The following is a 20,176-nucleotide window of genomic DNA, read 5'->3' as shown; positions in this document are numbered from 1 at the left end:
GTAAGAGAGATTTTTTTCTTGCGTGTGTGCTCGCTGGAGTGACAGAGAGACAGAAAGCAAGAAATCACCTCCCAAGATGGCCACGCCACAATCCCAGCATAAGCTTTAATCCGCTGGGTCCGGGACTCAAAGTGTAGTTGATTATGTGGGAGTCCAGCTACGTTACCATTACGCCATCTGCTGGTCCCTAAAAAAAGTATACTTAATTAAGCTGGATACAGTTTGTCTTGGATAAAAAACGCTTTTTCATAATAATTATATGTTGAAATATTTAGGATTTGGGTTAAATATACTACTTAAACTAATGTCATCTTTTTTTCCTTATCTTTTTTTTTTTTTAAGTTCGTTTGTTTCTTTTTTTCACTAGTGAGAGACAGAAAGAGAAACAGGGTCAGCCTGTGACATGGTGGTTAAGGTAGTTGGATCCGCACATGGCCAATTATGTAGTTTGAGTCCCAGACCCAGAGGCTTAAGAAACACTCCAGGGACCAGCAGTTAGTGTAATGGCTAAGCCACTGGGCTCCCCTACAGTTGACCGCGGTTTGAGTCCCGGACCCAGTGGCTTAAACTCAAGCCAGGTGCGTGTGCATGCATGCCCAGGATCCTGAGAGGAGAATGGAGGAGAAGGGACTGTGGCATGGCCATCCCCCTGGGGGTGATTTCTTGCTGTCTCTGTGTCTCTCTCTGTCTTTCTGGCGAGTGTGCATGCCCTATAGCAAAAACCTTTAAAACAAAAACACTCCAGGCACGTGTGCATGCATTCCTAAAATCCAAAGAAGGAAGTGGTGGAGAAGAAGGGATGATAGTGTGAAAGTACCTTGGAAGGTACTTTCCTACTTGTGCTCTCTCCCTGTCTCTCTCTGGCTAGCACATGCAGTCTCTGACAAAATTTAAAGAACGAGAGACAGAAACAGAGAGACAGATACCTCTAACCAGATCTTCACGCTGCAGTCCACCTCAAACTTCAGCCACTCTAAGACCGTAAGTGTGTGCTACCCAGGATGCTCAGAGAGGGCTCCAGACAAGAACTCAGAACAGGCCTACATGGGTGAGCCCTGTAGAGTATCGCATTACTGCTGTGTCACCACCCAGATCTCTCTCTCTCTTTCTTTACGGTAGCTACCAGAAAGTTGATGGTTCCGTATTAGGAGAGGGGTCTTCAAAACAATCACGGAACGTATTATGAAAAAACCATGCATGGATTTCAACATTTTCTGTACCAAAATAAAGTCATACTTCAAAATCATTTTCCCACAAATTTTTTGAAGTGTTTTCGTATTTGCTGACATTTGTGGCTTGTGTTACATTTCTACTGAACAAAGCTGATCTATCTTCTTGTATATAGAATAAAATTCATCATGCTAGATCATTTCCCTGACTGTCTAAAAACTTTTAGAGGAGAAAGTTGAGGTTTTAACATAAAGCAACTCCTAAAAGGAGTTATTCTACTTCAAGAACTATTTATCTATAAAGGAAAACAAAAATGAAACCCTCAGTGTTTGTTACCACCATTCCTGAAGACACATCCTATTTAGTGTTTAATGACACCTTCTTGGGATTCGTTTCCAGAGGAATGAAAATCAAAACAGCAGCCAAAAGCTTACGAGGTGACATTCTAGAAAGCAAAATGCAGTGTCTTTTTCTTCCCAAGACATACACGACTTAACTTTAGAGGAATTTGGGGGTGGGGGAGGGTCAAGGACAGGAAACAGATGCAGAAAGGAAGAAGAGCTCCAACAGGCCGACTGTTGTAAAATAAAGAATGAACAAGTCATAGAAAATAAGTTTAACTGACCTTGAGAGCTTAATTCTCTTAGGAATCGATATACTCACCCTTGTGTAATTTTCAGCATACTGTTTGTCAGATTTCTCATCCAACTAGAAAAGAACAGAGATAAAAATCAGAAAAGATGCTTAGCATGTTGATTTTTTTAGGGAAAAAAAAATGAAGTGATCTTATTTGAGTTCTCCAAGTTCAATGATGTTTGGAACCTAAAAAGTAAACAATGTACTTGAACTGAAATAAAAGTTAAGACACATAAGAGAAAATGTCAAAAATGTTAATTCTTATTCTAAGAAAGACTTGGAATCAGCAAGCGGATGTGTTTGCTCAATAGTTTGTAATGTTTAGACAGATTTTCTTTTCATGGTATTTAAAACACATTAAAAAAAAACTATGCATAAACTGAAGTTTCAGCATTGCAAACGTTAACACACGTACAGACACAAACAACTTACGCATATCAAAAGAAATGACGGATAAAACCAAATGCCAAAATCTTTATTTCTAAACAGTACTAGGACATTAGACACACAGATAAGACCTGCACACTTAGCCAAAAAAGTACAGCATGGGCCCTAAAACATCATCATTCTCTTTCCCACATCTTTAAGAATTTCTTTTAAAGTAATAAATGCAGGTAGAAAAAGAAAAAGAAACCCTCACATAGCACAAAATGGTATGAGAAGTAGGCTTCTCTCTCTATCACCATACCCTAATCTCCAATTTCCAAGGGCAACCAACCCCAAATCTTTAAACAGTTCTAATAAAAATGTTCCACGTATATTCTCTATCCTCCTTGCCCCCTTTCCGAGGCTCAGGGAACCGAGATGGTATTTCATTGTTTCCTGATAGCATTGATTAGTCCCTGACACTGTGATACTCATATCGTCTGAGCCCTCTATGGCACAAGCTCCGTCTGCACACTCCTTACAGGATTCTCAGTACCAAGAACAGCACATGGCTTACAGAAAGACAGAATTTGATGGAGACATGACTAAATAAATACCATAGCCTATCTGTAGTCCAGACTTCCTCATTTACCTTAGCAGGTTCTACTAGCCTATTATCTCAGCACACATAACTGAGTTCAGGCCTTAATGTACCAGTGCTCCAAGAAAGGAGGCACTTGAAAGGTCTCGTCCAAAACCCTGACTGTACGGCTAAGGAAAAAGGGAACAGAGATGCAGAGACTCACTGCGGGTGTACTACGAAAGCCAGCGCTGTTCTGAACGTTAGCTTTGTGGATTTTAACTGTAAACTTCATAGTACTTCCTTGTACATACTATCTCATTTACCACCGGGATAAAAATGTCACGTACAGATACACCTAAACGAAAATATACTCAGACTGCAAGACCAACCTCCCCAGCCCGGTCTAGAGATCTGAAAGCCGTCTCTGGTTAATTATTAAAACCTGAAACACTATTATTTCTGCCTTCATTCTTTATTTTTTTTCTGGCTTCGTATTTTAAAGTTTTTAGTGTTTTAAATGACCTACATTTAACATGTTTATCAAGTGTTTTACTTATTTTATCCCATTTTTACTTTTTTAAAACATGTGAAATCTTTTCAAACCAACAGGGAATGACAGTGGTTGAAATCTGTTTCTTAATACTGCCAACTACTGCCACAGAGAGGGACGACTCCCCACCACATCTGCACTAGGAACAGACATTGCACTCAGACTTAAAGACTATTCTTCAAAGTGAAAAAGAAATCACGTATGACTTATCTCAGAGTATTTTCCAACTCTTTTCTGCTAGCGAGTTAAACAGAAAAGCAAGTAGTATTCAAAATTAGAGCATACTTCTAAGTCTCTCTGAAAGCCTTCCTCACAAAAATTACCTCCAAACCCACCCAGTTGTCACAGACCGTCCTCCTGGGATGATCTTACATTTCAGACGTGCATCCCTGAACTACTCCATCGCAATGTGGATGCTACCGCCTTCGCTATCTTCTTACAGAAACCATTTGTCGCAGCCCAAACTGACCATGCGCCAGACCTCAGGGACTGTGAAGCCAGCAGGGGAAAAAAAAAAAAAAGCTGTGCCGCAGTCCAGCTACTTCAGCTGCAGTGACTTGGCCAGAGACTCCAGTGCTCGCTCCTGAGACGTGGACTGCGTTACATGCTGTTTCCCGTTGAGAGAAAATACTAGTTGAAACCCGGTATTTTAAATGCCCAGAGTACGCCCACACAGCTACAATGCAATGACAAGCCAATGTGCATAATGATGGCCCAAAGAACCTGCCAGATCCCGAAAAGGCTTTTTAAATAGAAACACACACACACACACAAACCGAATCATGTTTAATATACAAAGGTACAAAACTATAATAACGTATTTACAGTAGAGTTTAATTCATTGGATTCTAACCCTTGTTGTCTTCTAATTTATATATACTGACTTGATAATGCTATTCAAAAACTGTTTAAAAAAAAAAAGTTCTAATTTCCAAACACAATAGGGGAAAACACAATTAATTTTTAAAATGTCCTAAAGCAAAACTGGCTGAGGATTCCATTCGGAAATGGGTTTCACTATTAATAAACCGGGAACATTTAAGTTAGCAAATTTATATTATCTTCCTTTATTTGAGCTTGACCTGTGGAAGAAAGTAAAAGCGTGGGCCGGCAGATGGTGTGGTGGTTAGGGGTGCTGGATTCCCACATGGCCAACCGTGGTTCGAGGCCCGGACCTGGCGGCTTCCTTTCTCACTCTCTCTCACTCTGTCTCTCTCTGGTCAAATTTAAATGAGCAAATAAATAAAGTTAAATAATTCTTAAAGTAAAATAAGCAAGTAAAAGAGGCAAGAGAGGCTAGAGCAGCCATAGAGATACTACAGAGCCTTGCAGAATTGGGCCAGCACCTTTTCAGTACACACTTGCTCAGGAGTTCTAAACTATCAACCTACAGACATAGAGTTGGTCCACGGTGGGGTGGCCAGAAAGTGTTCTGTCATCTTGTATTCAATGCTAGCATTTAGAAATTAGAACATTTCACATGAAATGCAGGCTTTTGCCTTATCTTGAAAAAAAAAAAGAAAGAAAGAAAGAAAAAAGAAAGAGAAAGAAAGAACGGGGGGGGGGATGTCTATCAACATCAAGTCCCCTTTTCATCTGTCTAGAATGAACTGAATTATAACACAGACTTTAAAAGAAACACCATGAGAAAGACTTATTTGCTCTATTGAAGGGACAAGCATATATTTTCAGTCTTCGCCAAGAGGAAAACTATGAACCTTATACAGGAACTTATTAAACCAATTCAAAATATAAAAACTAGTGGCTCCCAGGCTGTAAGGTAACAGGGGATCAGACAGATTTACCAAACCCTGCTCTAGAAAGTCTTTCACTTAAAAGTTACATTTAAAGAGTTACATTTAATTAGTAATAGAGGCATAAGGAGATTTTAGGGACAGCCAAACTGTTTACTTCTTGGATACTAAAGTAAATTGCCAAGAAATAAACGCAGGGAGGACAGAACTACTACTGCAGACATCACAAATTAGAGGCTGAAAGAATTAAAATTTTCAAGAGAACCAATGTATGCAAAAATCTCAATTTTTAAAAAATATTTTGGCAGAGGGTATGTGCACTTGCCAGAGAGAGAGAGAGAGAGCTAGAGTAAGAGAGAGAAAACATTCCCTGTAGGAGACAGACACGCCATAATTTCTTCTCCTCCATCTCTCCCTCATTTTGAGATTTGGGGCACATAAGCACACACACCTGGCATGTTTTTCAAGCCACCAGGCCCAAAACTAGACCCATGCAGTTAGTAATGTGGGATCCCGCTGCCTTAACCACAATGGGAGGCCCCACAATAAATTTAATTGCCAGTGCCTATGCGGAAAAAGTGAATAAAATGTGCAGTATCTCAGGGGAATGCTTTGGGAGCCAAGTCTTCTAACTCTGTATCGTATGCACAAAGAATCCTTTACAAGGATACCCACAGCAAGCTGATACTGTTGCATAGCCAGATCTGAGAACCAACAATCTGGAATATCCAAGGACCACACTTGAAATGATTTTTAGGATTAAAATAGTCCATAGGGGGACTAGCAGTTGGCATAATGGCTATGTCACTGGACTCCCATGTAGTTGACCGCGGTTCGAGTCCCAGTCCCAGTGGCTTAAATTCACGCCGGGCGCATGCTTGTGCGTGCCCAAGATCCTGAGAGGAGAATGAAGGAGAAGGGATTGCGGCGTGGCTATCCCCCCCAGGAGGGTGTGATTTCTCGCTTTCTATCTCTCTGTCTCTCTGGCAAGAGCACACACCCTACAGCAAAAACCTCTCAAAACAAAAAGAAAAAAAAGGACATACATGTCCTAAACAGTCATACTTTATATTAGTATGTTCAGATAAATATTTCTGTAGGCAGTTGATTAATTTCCTAATGTCATAACAGGCAATGTAGTAGCTGTTAGTCACAAGCCTGAGGCAGCAGAGCCAGCACTGTCACTCCATGCGATACACTCACACTGGTCAGGTCTGGAATACTGACGGCGTCCACCTCAGAGACAACGCTTCCCCTACGGTTGGAGCGACTAAAATAATCAGCAGCAGAAGCCTTTGAGTCAGAAAAAATGAGATGCTTTAACAGTTAAGAAAAAGAGAGAGGAAAAAGATAAAAATATTGGCTAATATGGGGACGGTTGTTGGTTCTTTTCTTCATTATTATTTTGGCATGTGATAAAATACCATGAAATGAAGCAAAGAAACAGAGTCTATTAACCACCTTGAAAAAGTAAAAAAAAAAAAAAAAAAAATCCTAACTGAAATCATAGCTACCTAAAATAAACTCTGTTATCCATCCTGGAGTTCTATGGTACAGAGATCATTTACTATTTCAGAACCAGCAAATTTCATGCCGAAGGCAGGAGAAACACAGGGTGTCCAGACAGCACCTACCTAAAATCTCCATTAAAGTTCCCCAAATTTACAACTCATTATGTAGCCACTGACTCTGTTAAGTATCTCTGTATTGGATGCAGAATAATTTGTAGACTGTCTACACCCTTCAACCAATTTCCGTAATTTGCTCATTTCCATAGTCCCCGAGACCAGGAAATTTAGGACAAAATCATAAAGGGAAGAAACCACATTGGCTCTTTCTGGTCCCCAAACACACCCAGTTAATTCCCGCACCAGGCCTTGGCACTGGTCTACAAAGCTCTTCTCCCCGCTCTTCAAGCATCTGGCTCCTCATGGTTCAGGCCTCAGCTCAAAGCGCTTCCCTAGAGAAGCCTTCTCTGACCACCACCTCTGCATCCACCCCTCCAGCACTGTGCCCTGTCCATCTCTCCATCCCTTCAAGATTTGAGGCACACGTGCACACATGCCCAGTATGTCTTTAAGCCACCAGCGCCGAATTCAGTGTGGTTAGCCATGGGGGATCCAGTTCCCTATGCACTGTGCTTAACTACTGCGCTCACAGGGCCAGTCCATGAAAGTATTTTCTATACAGAAACTCATTTAGTCCATGTCTGAAGCCTAACTAGAGAGACCCATTAACATCTCCACTGTAAAAATAAACTGCCATTCACCCAGCTGATGGGTAGAGTGGATGCAAGCCCACGCGCCATCGTTCTGAAGTTCACGGCCTGTCCACCCAGCTGCTTCGCAATGTGCTTTCAGGCGTGTGGCCTGTCCCTTCCCCTTCAGGAGTGAGCATGAGCACTAACTGGTTTGCTGAGGGGCCACAACTGCTTTAATTAGGTGACTGATTTTGCGGCATCAAGTCTCGTTTACAGTTAGTATTCCCCTTCTCTATGAAAACTTCGGGTTTACAATCTTTCAGGTAACATGACTCTCATTAAAGGGCCTCTGTTTTCCTCAGGGGAGTGTTAGTCTCTTATTTTAGCTCTAAGCTGACATGACATGCTCTACAAAGTTATTTCCAAATCAGTTCCTTAAATATAAGAAAAAACGCCATCAGCTTTTTAAAGATTTTCCAGTTTCATAAAAGAATAATCTGAAATTATATCATTTATATTTTAACACCACTATTTGTTGTCTCTACAATTATTATCTAGTTGAATGCCTACAACTACAATTTTTAAATTTTGCCATCACTAACTCATTAGAATTTCATAGGACTTACCAGATGCCTACATATGGGGTAAATTTAAATATGACAGTGAAGCAAGCAAGTGATGGCAATATCATTTCTAATCCAAAATTATAAGCTGCACATAGCATAGAACATTAATTTTGCTTGAGAAACTTGTCTTTGGTGAACTGCACATATAAAGGCATGTACATAAAACAACAAAGAACAGAAAGTGAGAAACGGCACAGCTGCTGAGGTACAGTAGCTACACCAGTGTCCTGCAAGGCTGGGAGCCATCAGGCAGCCACAGGATCAGCACAAATCTCCAGGTCAGTGTGGAAACATGACAGGCACCCACAAGGGCAGCCAGGGTTCTGAGCAGCTGGAGAGCTGGGGACCAGGAGTCGTGGTGTGATGAGATCCTGTCAAGGGTGCTTATGTCTGTCTTTCTCATCTGCACACATGCACATGCGCACGCACACACACACACACACACACACACACACACTATCATTAAACAAAATTTAAACATTTTAAATAACCTCTATATAAGAGATATGAAGACACAAGTTATTAATAAAAGTTAGGACAGCCCATATATAGAATATATTCTGAAAAGTACTTCTAAGATAAAGTAGGCATAAAAATGAATTAGAGGGGGGCCAGTAGGTGGCGTAGTGGTTAAGGTGATGGACTCCCACATGGTCGGCCGTGGTTCGAGTCCCAGGTCTGGTGGCTTGAAAAATCACACTGAGTGTGTGTGTGCATGCATACCCAAGATCCCAGGAGGAGAGTAGAGGAGAAGGGAATGCAGTGTGGCCAACCCCCATGGGGGGTGATTTCTCACTTTCCCTCTCACTGTCTCTCTGTCTCTGTGTCTCTCTGGTGAGCACATTCGCCCTTTGGCAAAATCCCAAAAAACAAATAAATCAACTAATCTGAGGGAAGTGCTCATCTCGTCAAACACGAATCTCACTCTGTGAGAGATTCCGGGTGATTGCACATGGCTAGCATTTTAAAAGCCATCATTATTTGCATGCGACCACGCTCACCACACTTTCCCTTCGCCCTCGACTGGAACGGTCGGAAGACACAATGCTTGCGTTGTCGTCATCAGTGAGCTATAGATATTAAACGCAGATAAGGAAAAGGACGTGATTTCACTACAGGTCTTACTCGATCACAAGCACACCAAGAAAGGTTTTGAGATAAATAAAAACACTCTATATAAGCTTTATAATTGGGACAAAATAGTGTGCACCATTAAACAGAAAAGTCATTACGAAGTACAATAAACTGTCATTAAAAATCAAATATATTTCCCAAAAAACACAAAGTAGAATCTTATTTCGTATTTAAGTTAAAGAAAGAGGGGAAAGGACACGGGTAAACTGGCCACAACCACCTGGGGATTTCATAATTTTTAAACCTTCAGACTCTTTGGCATTCCATCAGGGGTCAATAAATATATTGAATGTTTTAATTTGGGAGAAAAATAAAAGAATATTTTAAAGTGAAATAAGTCAAAAACAAAATTTCCTACCAGCAAGGACACTAAAGGGATAACTCTCACTCCCCTGAATTCATCCCTATGAATTACAGGAGGTGCTTCCAACATCACCCTGCAGGGACAGCCTTCTTCCACTTCACCCCAAGACTCATCTTCTGTGTGTGTAGTTGACCTCCATTCTTACATCACTAAGAAACCATTCTGGTGTCACTATGATAACAACTCTGAATCCAACCTGCAAATGAAATGGCATCTAGCCAGCCTACGACTGACTGGAAAATATATAATCAAACTCTGTTTAAAAGGGGCAGTCATACTTAGAACATTAAAAATGCTACCAGGGAACCAGTAGTTAGTGTAATGGCTATGTCACTGGACTCCCACATAGTCGACTGCGGTTCGCGTCCCGGACCCGGTGGCTTAAAACTCACGTCAGGCGCATGTGCGTGCGTGCCTAAGATCCCGAGAGGAGAATGCAGGAGAAGGGATTGCGGCATGACCATCCCCTTTGGGGGGTGATTTCTCGCTTTCTGTCTCTATGTCTCTCTCTATCTGGCTGGCGAGCACACACGCCCTATAGCGAAAATCTCTCTCAAAAAAAAAAATGCTACCAGGCCTAATACCTGCCAAGTAGGATTTAATCACAGAGTGGGTTAAGAAGTACACTTCCTTGGGCCAGGAGACAGTGTGGAGGTTAAGGCAGCTGGATCCCACAGGACCAACTGAACAGTTCAAGTCTTGGTCTCAGTGGCTTGAAAAATATGCTGAGTGCGTGTGCTTGCATGCCCAAAACCCCAAGAGGAGAATGGAGAAGAAACTGCGGCATAGCCAAGACCCTGGTGGATGATTTCTTACTCCTCCCACCCCGCCTCTCTCCAGGAAGTGTGCACACTCTATAGCAAATTTTTTAAAATGGGGAGGCAGCAGGCGACACGATGGCTAAGATGTTGGATTCCCATACGGCCAGCCATAGTTCGAATCCTGGACTTGGTGGCTTGAAAACCACGCTGGCGTATGTGTGTACATGCTCAAAACCCTGAGAGGAGAATGGAGGAAAAGGAATTGTAGTATGGCCTTCTCCCTGGGGATTGATTTCTCACTTCCCTCTCTCTGGCAAGTAGACACACTCAATGGCAAAAGCCTTAAAAAAAAAAAAGAAAGAAAGAAAGAAAGAAAAAGAAAAAGGAGACCTCCTCCTTGTGTGAAAAAGTCTTATCTCCTTAAACATCCCTTGTATATTTTATGAATAAATACAGGAAATGGCAGAAGTGAGTCGAAATGTATATGAGAGAAACCTTTTATCCTGTATCACTCACCTACTTTACTCCACAAAGTGACCTGCTGACCATTAAAAAAACTGCTTTAATAATGTCTCTGACATTAATGACACTGTCAAGGGTAACAACTTAGTTCCTAAAGGCATTATTTGCCATTTGGAATTAGCACAAGATTTCTGTAATATGGTAAATACATCATAATGTAAATGCAGATGCTCCCTGACTCCATCGCTTTGTGATTTGTAATTTACTTTGCAGGTTTACTCATGTACGTACACAAACGTACACTGGGGTCAGAATGGTCATTATACAAGGGTCTGTAACAGGAAAATGCTGGCAATCTATGTGTTCAACAATAGGAAAGTGATTTTTAGAAGATATGCCTATGCACTAGTGAAATAATAGACTGCCGTTAAAGAAAATGAGCAGACATGAAACTTTCTACAATCGGAATTTTTTTTCTTTTTTTTTGAGAGGTTTTTTTTTTTTTTGAGAGAGATTTTCGCTATAGAGCACATGTGCTCGCCAGACAGACAGAGAGAGACACAGAGATAGAAAGCGAGAAATCACCCCCCCCAGGGGGGATGGCCACGCCGCAATCCCTTCTCCTCCATTCTCCTCTCAGGACTTTGGACACACACACGCGCGCGCCCGGCATGAGCTTTAAGCCACCGGGTCCAGGACGTGAACTGCAGTTGACTACATGGGAGTCCAGCGACATAGCCATTACGCTAACTGCTGGTCCCTCAAGCGGTATTTTTTTTTTAAAGAATTGTTTATTTTAAATTTTCATTTTTTATTATTATTTTTAAATTGCTATAGGGCACATGTGCTCACCAGAGAGAAACAGAGAGAGAGAGAGAAAAAACAAGCTGCCAAGTCCAGGACCGTGGTCAGCCTCGTGGGAGTCCAACTCTTTAACCACCATGCTACTTGCTGGGCCCTTTACAAGAGGTATCAAGTGGAAAAAATAAGAGACATGATTAGTTGTCTTAAAAAGCCTTTAATGTTGGGACCAACAGTTGGCGTAATAGCTATGTCACTGGACTCCCATGTAATCAACCACAGTTCGAGTCCCGGACCCGATGGTTTAAATTTACGCCAGGTGCATGTGCATGCCTGCCTAAGATCCCAAGAGGAGAATGGATTACAGTGTGACCATCCCCCCTGGCGGGAGGGGGGGTGATTTCTCGCTTTCTGTCTCTCTGTCTGTCTCTGTTTTTCTGATGAGTGCACATGCCCTATAGCAAAAACCTCTCCCCCAAAAAAGGAAAAAAAGAACTTTAATGTCAAAAAACCAGAATGACACAGAGCTACATTTACTGATACAAAAAGATGCTTGATGTAAAGACACACTGAGGAGCAGCGTGCATATGGATCCATTTCTGTTCAAAATAAAGAGTGTTCACACCCTCTAGGATCTCTGAAAGGGTATAAAAGAACAGAGGGTAAATCTGGGGGATGGAAATGAGGAAGGAAAGGTCTGAAGATTTTTACTTTGAACTTTTCTTAACTAATACTATGCTTACCCACTGGAAAAAATTAGTACTTCAAAAATATTAGGAAATTAGAATTTTCCCATTTTGTGTTCTATATAACATCGTTTAACAAGTTGACGTGTTTGATTTCTTCTCTTTCTACTCCACAGACAGACATGTTGGCAAGCAAATGAAATGGCACAACGCAGGAAGAAAAGGTAGAAAGGAGGAAAACAGAGCGGCCAACTCATACTTTAGGTTATTGCTACTGAAGAGATAAGAAGTTCCATACAAATAACACTTGAATACAAAAAACGTAAAATTTTCAAATGGTATGTGAGTCTAGACTCATTTAAGAAGCTAGATGCTAAGTCAAGTTCACTCAGAATCCACCAGTTAGGACAAATCAGTGCCTGAGCTGACGTACTGTGGGGACACCACTCCATGCAGCAGCCAGGGTGAGACGCAGTGCTCTGCGCTGTGAGTACGGATTAGTGAAACCACGGAAGGTGCTACAACGCATGCAGAGACTCGACAGCTCACCACAGGACTGCTTCGGGCTGAACTCGCTCTTGAGGAGTAATAGCTGTATTCAGATGGCTAGAAAGTTTCCAAGAAGAAAAGTTTGACAACAACCATCAGCTTCTTTTTCTGCTGAGAACACGTTAGTGACCTCAATCCTAACTTGCCCCTGGTTCCTAAGGGGAAGGTGAAGGTAAGCTTACTCCCCGGTCTGGACTTGACAACCCTCAAGCTCCATCACGTAGGAGAGCCGATGCTCTGAGAAGCACTACTCAGAAATTCTTTAGGAGGAGCTAATTAGCACGAAAAGCAAAGCGGCTTCTCTAGTTAGTCTCATACTTTAAGCCATAATTGCCAGCAGGCCGTTTCTCGCAGCTGGGGTGACAGTCACAGCTAGCTGAATGGATCTATCACAGCTTGCAAATAAATAAATTCAAATTTTAAAAAAAGACCTCCTCTTTGTCAGTAAACTGTGCCCATCTGCACCTTCCCGTGCCTCCCTCCTCCCAAATTTAGACTTACAGTTCGAGAACCATAAGGGTTATATAATCCACCACTGTACAGTGAGGCCTAAAGAACAAAGGAAATACCATTTATCTATGCAGCATCAAAGTTATTTTGAAAATGCCTTAGCTTTTTATCAGTTCTCAGTCCCAAAAGATGTTTAAAGGACAATGTAAGCATATAGCCTCCGAAGTGGCAACTCTCAGGGCAACGACACTCCTTTAATGCATAAATTGCTGTACCAGTCTTGCTGTAAGTTCAAGCTCATACTTCACTTATAAAAGCACCACTGATGGCAGTATTTTCTTTCACTATCATGTTAGGAAACGAAGAGAACCAGCATTTATGCATTTATCCTCTCAAAAGAGGAACCAGAGCAGAAAAGGAAACAAGTCGAAGTACAGAGCGCGTTCTGCCCACTGTCACAATAAATTAAGCTACAGTTTCAGGGTCCCCGTCCACAAGGGCAGTCCACACCAAACAAACAATAGCTGGAAAGCAACCAGACTGCAATTCGCACATTCCACACAGCTACTGCTCTTGCTTTTCTAGTCAGCTTGCTCTATTAGACCCCAGTACTAACATGGCCAACGTCAGAGATGTCCCAAAGACAAATATGGCAGCCAGCCATATCGGGAAAATACGTGAGTGTGATGGGATCCATGCAAATCTTTCTTGTAGAAAACTGAGACCTCTTTTTTTTTTTTTTTTCTTATACACTGATTTATGCTCTAGGGTGCATGCACTAACCAGAGAGACAGAAAGTAAGAAATCATCCCCCGGGGGGATGGCCACACCGTAATCCCTTCTCCTCTTGGGATTTTGGACACGCACACACACACTTCTGGTGTGAGTTTTAAGACACCAGGTCTGGGACTTGAACCACAGTTGACTACTTGAGAGTCCAGTGACATAACCATTATGCCATCTGCTAGTCCCATCATTTTTTAAAAAGTTTTTTTGCTACAGGGCATGTGCACTTGTGGGGAGGGGCAGAGAGAGAGAGACAGAGAGAGACAGACAGAAATAAAGTGAGAAGTCACCCCTCCAGGGGAGTTGGCCACACTGCAACCCCTTCTCTTCCATTCTCCTGGGATTTGGGGCACACATGCACAAGCACCCAGCATGATTTTCAAGCTGCCAGGTCAAGACCTCAAACCATGGTTGGCCATGTGAGAGTCCAGCACCTTAACCACTACACCATCTGCTGGCCCCAGAAACCAATTCTAAACAAGGGCTACCAATGGCCTGCACCGTCTACTTCGGTGAACAGAAAAGAACATGCTTATTTTCAACGCCTAAAATCTTGTATTTAAAGCACAGGCAGCATGCCTGCAATACACATGGCAACACATGTTGGCCACATGTCCTTGACTGTCTTGGAGGAAAGCTTCAAGCTGCAGCGTTAGCACCAATGCCGTGGGCCCACCAGCAGTGCGCACACCGGAAGAGGGAAATACAAACCAGGCTAGCACTTCTCAGCAGACCAGAGTTTGCAGTAGGAGAGGCCTATGGGAAAAGTATACGATTAAACCCACAGAAAAGCAACTGGTAGCTCTGAAGGCAGCATACTCCTCAGGAATTACTAACCCTGTGACTCTTAGATGTTGCCAGAGGGTCACTGCACAGGGAAGACGACTGTGGAGAAACAAAAACAGAGCAGAACAAAATAAACAAAACCAGAGAACTGGTCTCATCTTCCCAGGAACAGAAGGCCAGTTCATGATTTTACAAGCCATAATTCATTAGCAATTCCTGAGTCCTTAAGGTAGTTAGGAAATGTGAAGGTAACTTAATTCATCAGAAACACTTTCGAATACCAATCGTAAGAAATAAGAAAGAAGAATACTTGGAATGGTTTTTCATTAATCTATTTGTGTGCTATTGGTCTTTGAACATAATTGTTTAGGATACAGAACGGCAACTTAAGAAAAAGACCATGGCTCAGAGAGTGTGGCAGGCAGTGGTTAGGCCCCAGGCCCCAGACCCCCTCCTGTGATACTGACAATGATTTTGTGACAGATTCCAAAAGGACTCAGACAGGAGAATCAGGTAAAGGAACTCCAAGTTATTCCTATACACACTCATATCCAAGTAGATTAGAAAACATGCATTTTGAAACAAGCCACAAAGTGCTTTAGTTCAATCAGATAAATTGTACCAGTCACAATGAATCAAAGCACTAAAAAGGCATAGCTTTTTTAAAAAAGGAGTTAAATCTTCTCCTCATGTCATCTAAGGACACAATTTTCAGTTATTTTTCACCAAACCAAATCAGACATGGAAATTAAAACCAAGTCATAGTGAAAATGTGAAAGCTTTGTAAACTGGATTATTTTATATGTATTATATTAGTGTGCTTTTAATTTATGTGCCAAATACCTTGAAAAACCATGGGATTCTAATGTTAAACAGTTACACTCTTCTTTTTTTTTTTTTTTTGGAGAGATTTTTTTTTGCTATAGGGCACATGTGCTCGCCAGACTGACAGAGAGACAGAGAGACAGAAAGCGAGAAATCAGCCCCAGGGGGGATGGCCACGCCGCAATCCCTTCTCCTCCATTCTCCTCTCGGGATCTTGGGCACGCACGCACACGCGCCCGTCATGAGTTTTAAGCCACCGGGTCCAGGACGCGAACCGTGGTTGACTACATGGGAGTCCAGCGACATAGCCATTCCACTAACTGCTGGTCCCCAACAGTTACACTCTTCTAATCCCACAGGTAGCTCAGATTTTCACATGTAAATTTTATTTAAAAGGGTATTCACCACGGAGTATACCGATGCCTACAACTTATTTTGTAATGCATCAGAAAGTAAGATGGGCTAAAGGATGGAGAGAGACAGGCAGACAGATAATTTCACCATAAAGGAAATATACTAAATTGCTTCATCTAAATGGTCACTTTATAGTGTTTACTATCCTTTGAACTTTTTTTTGTGTATTTAAAATTTTTCATTTACAAAAAAGTTTTTAATAGTATTCATTGACAAACACAGTGATTCAATCATTCCACATGCATTCAGTTACCAAAGACTAGTATTTATACAATCATTCACAGATTAATTATAACTAGTCAAAGTCCAAAACAGAAGATTAGAAACGTGTTAAAGGTGGATAAGACACATCAAGCCAAACAACTCTGGACAAACCCGAGTATAGTAGGCAGAAGAGGGTTTGCTATGCCTAAGACTGCTATAGTTTCTCTGGTCAAAGTAGAGGCCACTCTGCAAAATGCAAAATTAAACACATTTTTCTTAGGTGAAATATCGTTAACCTAATAACACAGAAGGTCAAAATTAAAGCACACAAAGTACTGGATCATATTAGGACAAGTTAAAGTAACAATTATTTTAAGTCTCTCAAAAAAGACTGGTATTTAATTTTAACTGTTTTCAGGCCAAGTCATTACTAAATTTTTTTGCTTTGAAAACAAGATAATCTTCAGTCAAAACAGAATGGGAAGAAATGATTTATTCTCATGTCATACTTGAGAATATCTCTGAAAATCCAAAGCAAATGAATAATTACCACTTTTATAATCCATTTGGCAAAGCCACAGAAATCACTAGAGTGATTATCCTAGTTCCATTATTTGTCAAAGTAAACTGGTTAAATTAAGTTACCAAAATGAGACAGTGTATGGTGTACTCAGTATGGTTTGGTCTAAAACATCTTTGGCAGGGGCTGGCAGGTAGCGTGGTACTTAAAGAGACAGACTCCCATGTGGCTGACCATGGTTCAAGTCCCAGACCTGGCAGCTTTCTTTCTCACTCTATCTCTCTCTCTGGTCAAACTGAATAACAGTAGTAATAATAATAATAATAATAATAATAATAAATTTGAATTAATAGTTTAAAAAAATTTTAATCTATGACAATTTCACTTTTGGTATACTACACAAAGCAATAATTTGGTTAGTTACTTGAAGGACAGAAAATAATCATAAAATTTTGTGGCCATCTTTTTTACTCAATGTCACTGTATTTTGAGTTTGGTACTACACATTAATACCACAACTAAGTCAATTCAAATTTCTAAAGAATAACAAGCTCACTAAACTTATTCTTGATACATATGACAAAGGACATTAATAAATAAAAATATCTTGTTGATGTGGTGTTTTTTTTTTTTTTGGTGGTATGTTAGTGACTCTAGGTACTACTTTTAGCATATGTCAATTTGATATTATATCTAATAAAAACAAAAATTTTAATAATGTTTTGATAAATAATGCTTTGACAATTTTTCCTTTTCCTTTTTTCTTTAGGTTTTTGCCTTAAGGCACGTGCATTCAACTAAGAGAAACAGAGAGTGAGAAAGGGAGAAATCACCCTTGGGAGGATGCTCACATCGTAATCCTTTCTCCATTCTACTCTCAGGATATTGGGCATACATGCACATGAGCCCGGTATGATTTCCAAGCTGCTGGGTCTTGTGCTTGAACCAAGGACAGCCATGTAGGAATCCAATGCCTTAACCACCATGCAACTTGCTGGTCCCTCCAAAATATTATTAAGCGTCAACAATCACTTAGAAGCACACCAAACATATTCTTAAGTTTCCTAAAAGTAACCATTACAATACAAGACAAAGTAGAACTAACCAGGAGGTCTTTGCGAGAACCAGAAGATCTCTTCTTCATTCCGTAAGAGGGGCTATAAGAATGATTCTGCAAGTAATATTCTGAGTTAACTTTAATGGTCGCAGAGTAAATTCTTAAAATTCAATAAGACTCATCTTAAAAGTATACACACAAGGGTCAGTATGAGACACAGGGCAGTCTCTCTACATGCAGTCTAGTTCCCACCTGTTAGTACACGACTCGTTGCACTAGACCAGCTAAGTAAGACGTGTCCTCTCCACACATTTATATTCCCTTCGTTTCCATGTGCCCAGCATCCAGCTCAGTTCTGGTCAGCTAATGGCAAAGGGATCAGAACTTAGAGCTAGCCAGGATATGTCCAGGATCTCCACCACACCACACTTGAGTCCTCCTTATAAAGGTATATGTGATGAGATACCATTTCTTTCTATAGTCTCCCTTACCTAAAGGCCAAAAAACAATCCTTCAGATCAACCAAAATAGGACTGAGCAAATGAAGATGGCACTACACTGCCCCAGACAGCACTCTTCGCCCAAGTTAGTGGTCCAGCTCAGAAGCGAAACAACCAGGAGGGTATAAACTGCCCAACACAGCATGAGCAATATTACTAACCAGTCACCTTATACAAGGGCCCCTGGAAGGCAGGTCTGTCTCAGCATATCATTTCTCCTAGAATCACAGAGCCAAGTATATATGGGGGGACAGAGGATAGTACTACTGCTAAATAGGCCAACTATCAGGTCATCGGAAAAGTCATAACACATTGACCCAATAGTAGACAAAAAAAAAAATTCCACCTAGGTGTATAGTGCTCACCAGGAATGAGGAGACACAGCTCCAAGTGCACTCAGAGTAGCCTAGCCATCAACAGACAAAAGCAACAGACTCTGCTCCAGTCATACCATCTCATAGAGTTAGATCCCAAATCAATGATTATGAACTTACTTTTCTTCTTTTTAAATGTCTCTTTCCTTTTACCCATTACTCTGAATATTTCGAGAAATATCTATCTAGTCTAGAAACTCAAGCAACCTACTAAAATAATATTAACCCAAGAACAATAAGCTACAGTTTAACTTTCTTGGCTAATAAGACTTACAATTAAAAAAAAAAAAATCAAGCCAAAATGCTTGACTGTAACTGACGTCCCAGGTGTCAACTCTCACTGGTGGATGTTCTCAGTTTAGCAACCTCGCACATAACATAAAGCATAGGTGAACCTGCACTACCGTAGTTCAGCGAGTGTGAAAATCCTGCTCGAACTTATCTCCAGGGCCCTGAATAGGTGTTAGCGGGGTAGCTCCTCATTGTAAAAAAATGTATTACCACCGATTTTACCCCTCAACAGGGAAACGAGTGATTTTTATCTGATCCTAACATTCTAAAGGAAAAAAATATTCAACTGATAAATTATGTCACCATGGCAAAACAATAGTTTTTGCTTTGTTAGTCACACATTTTCCCCAAAAGATCAGCAGAAAAAGTCATGAAAGTTAGTCACAACCTATGATTAGCATTAACAGGTGTTTTATAAAGTAGAGGAAAAGTCCACATTTAACACAAAGTCATGCACTACGTACTAATGATGAAAGTCTTGATGATCTGTCCTTGAGAGTATCATACTGGATTTCAGGCAAAGGTGAGAGATGGTTGTATTTAGAAATTCAGACACACAAAGAGGGGGAAATGTTAACATGTAGCAATTAAAGATCCAGAACTATTTTCAAAGTAAAAAATGATTAAAGCACAACAGCTATTGGGAACCAGCAGTTAGCATAATGGCTATGTCGCTGAACTCCCACGTGGTCGACCGCGGTTTGCGTCCCGGACCCGGTGGCTTAAAACTCACGCCGGGCATGTGTGCGTGCATGCCCAAGATCCCGAGAGGAGAATGGAGGAGAAGGGATTGCGGCGTGACCATCACCCGGAGGGTGATTTCTCACTTTCTGTCTCTCTGTTTCTCTCTGTCTGGCGAGCGCACACGCCCTATAGTGAAAACCTCTCAAAAAAAAAAAAAAAAAAAAAGGCACAACAGCTATTACATTTGAATTAAAGAATATGACTACTCTGGATCTTTCCAATAGCTTATTGCTAAACTATATTTGTATTTGTACATAAAACTGCATTTTTCTTACAAATAATAAAATTCATAATTAGAAATTTGGGCCAGCAGGTAGCGTAGTGTTGAAGGTGCTAGACTCCCACATGGCTGACTACAGTTCAAGTCCCAGACCTGGCAGCCTGAAAATCACATCAGGTGCATGTGCAGAGATGCCCAAAATCCCAGCAGGAGCATGGAAGAGAAAGGAATGTGGCGTGGCTATCCCCTCAGGTGCCAATTTCTCACCTTCCTTCTCACTGTCTCTCTCCAGCGAGCACACATGCCCAATGGCAAAAATCTTAAAAAAAGAATGCAACGTTTCAATCTCGACCTTCTACAGCA

At 41.1% G+C, this 20,176-nt stretch overlaps 1 protein-coding gene across 12 annotated transcripts in view; it reads right to left on the bottom strand.

The window, feature by feature from the left end:
- Window positions 1-20,176, bottom strand: part of LRRFIP2 (LRR binding FLII interacting protein 2) — a 117,373-nt gene that overhangs the window by 38,452 nt on the left and 58,745 nt on the right. For 9 of the 12 annotated variants that reach the window (XM_027776793.1, XM_027776795.1, XM_027776800.1 and 6 more), the window contains one exon: window positions 1,834-1,878. In XM_027776793.1, the coding sequence (XP_027632594.1) occupies window positions 1,834-1,878 (45 nt within the window). Of the gene's footprint in view, window positions 1-1,833; window positions 1,879-6,262; window positions 6,353-8,886; window positions 8,956-12,642; window positions 12,700-13,143; window positions 13,192-14,589; window positions 14,635-14,715; window positions 14,764-16,278; window positions 16,354-17,732; window positions 17,799-19,313; window positions 19,356-20,176 lie in introns of all 12 variants that reach the window. The other 3 variants (XM_006161073.3, XM_014592661.2, XM_014592660.2) reach the window with 1 other exon arrangement.

The sequence above is a fragment of the Tupaia chinensis genome, unplaced genomic scaffold (genome assembly GCF_000334495.1).
Source record: "Tupaia chinensis unplaced genomic scaffold, TupChi_1.0 Scaffold138098_1, whole genome shotgun sequence".
NCBI lineage: Eukaryota > Metazoa > Chordata > Mammalia > Scandentia > Tupaiidae > Tupaia > Tupaia belangeri.
This window is presented reverse-complemented; position numbering and strand designations above follow the sequence as displayed.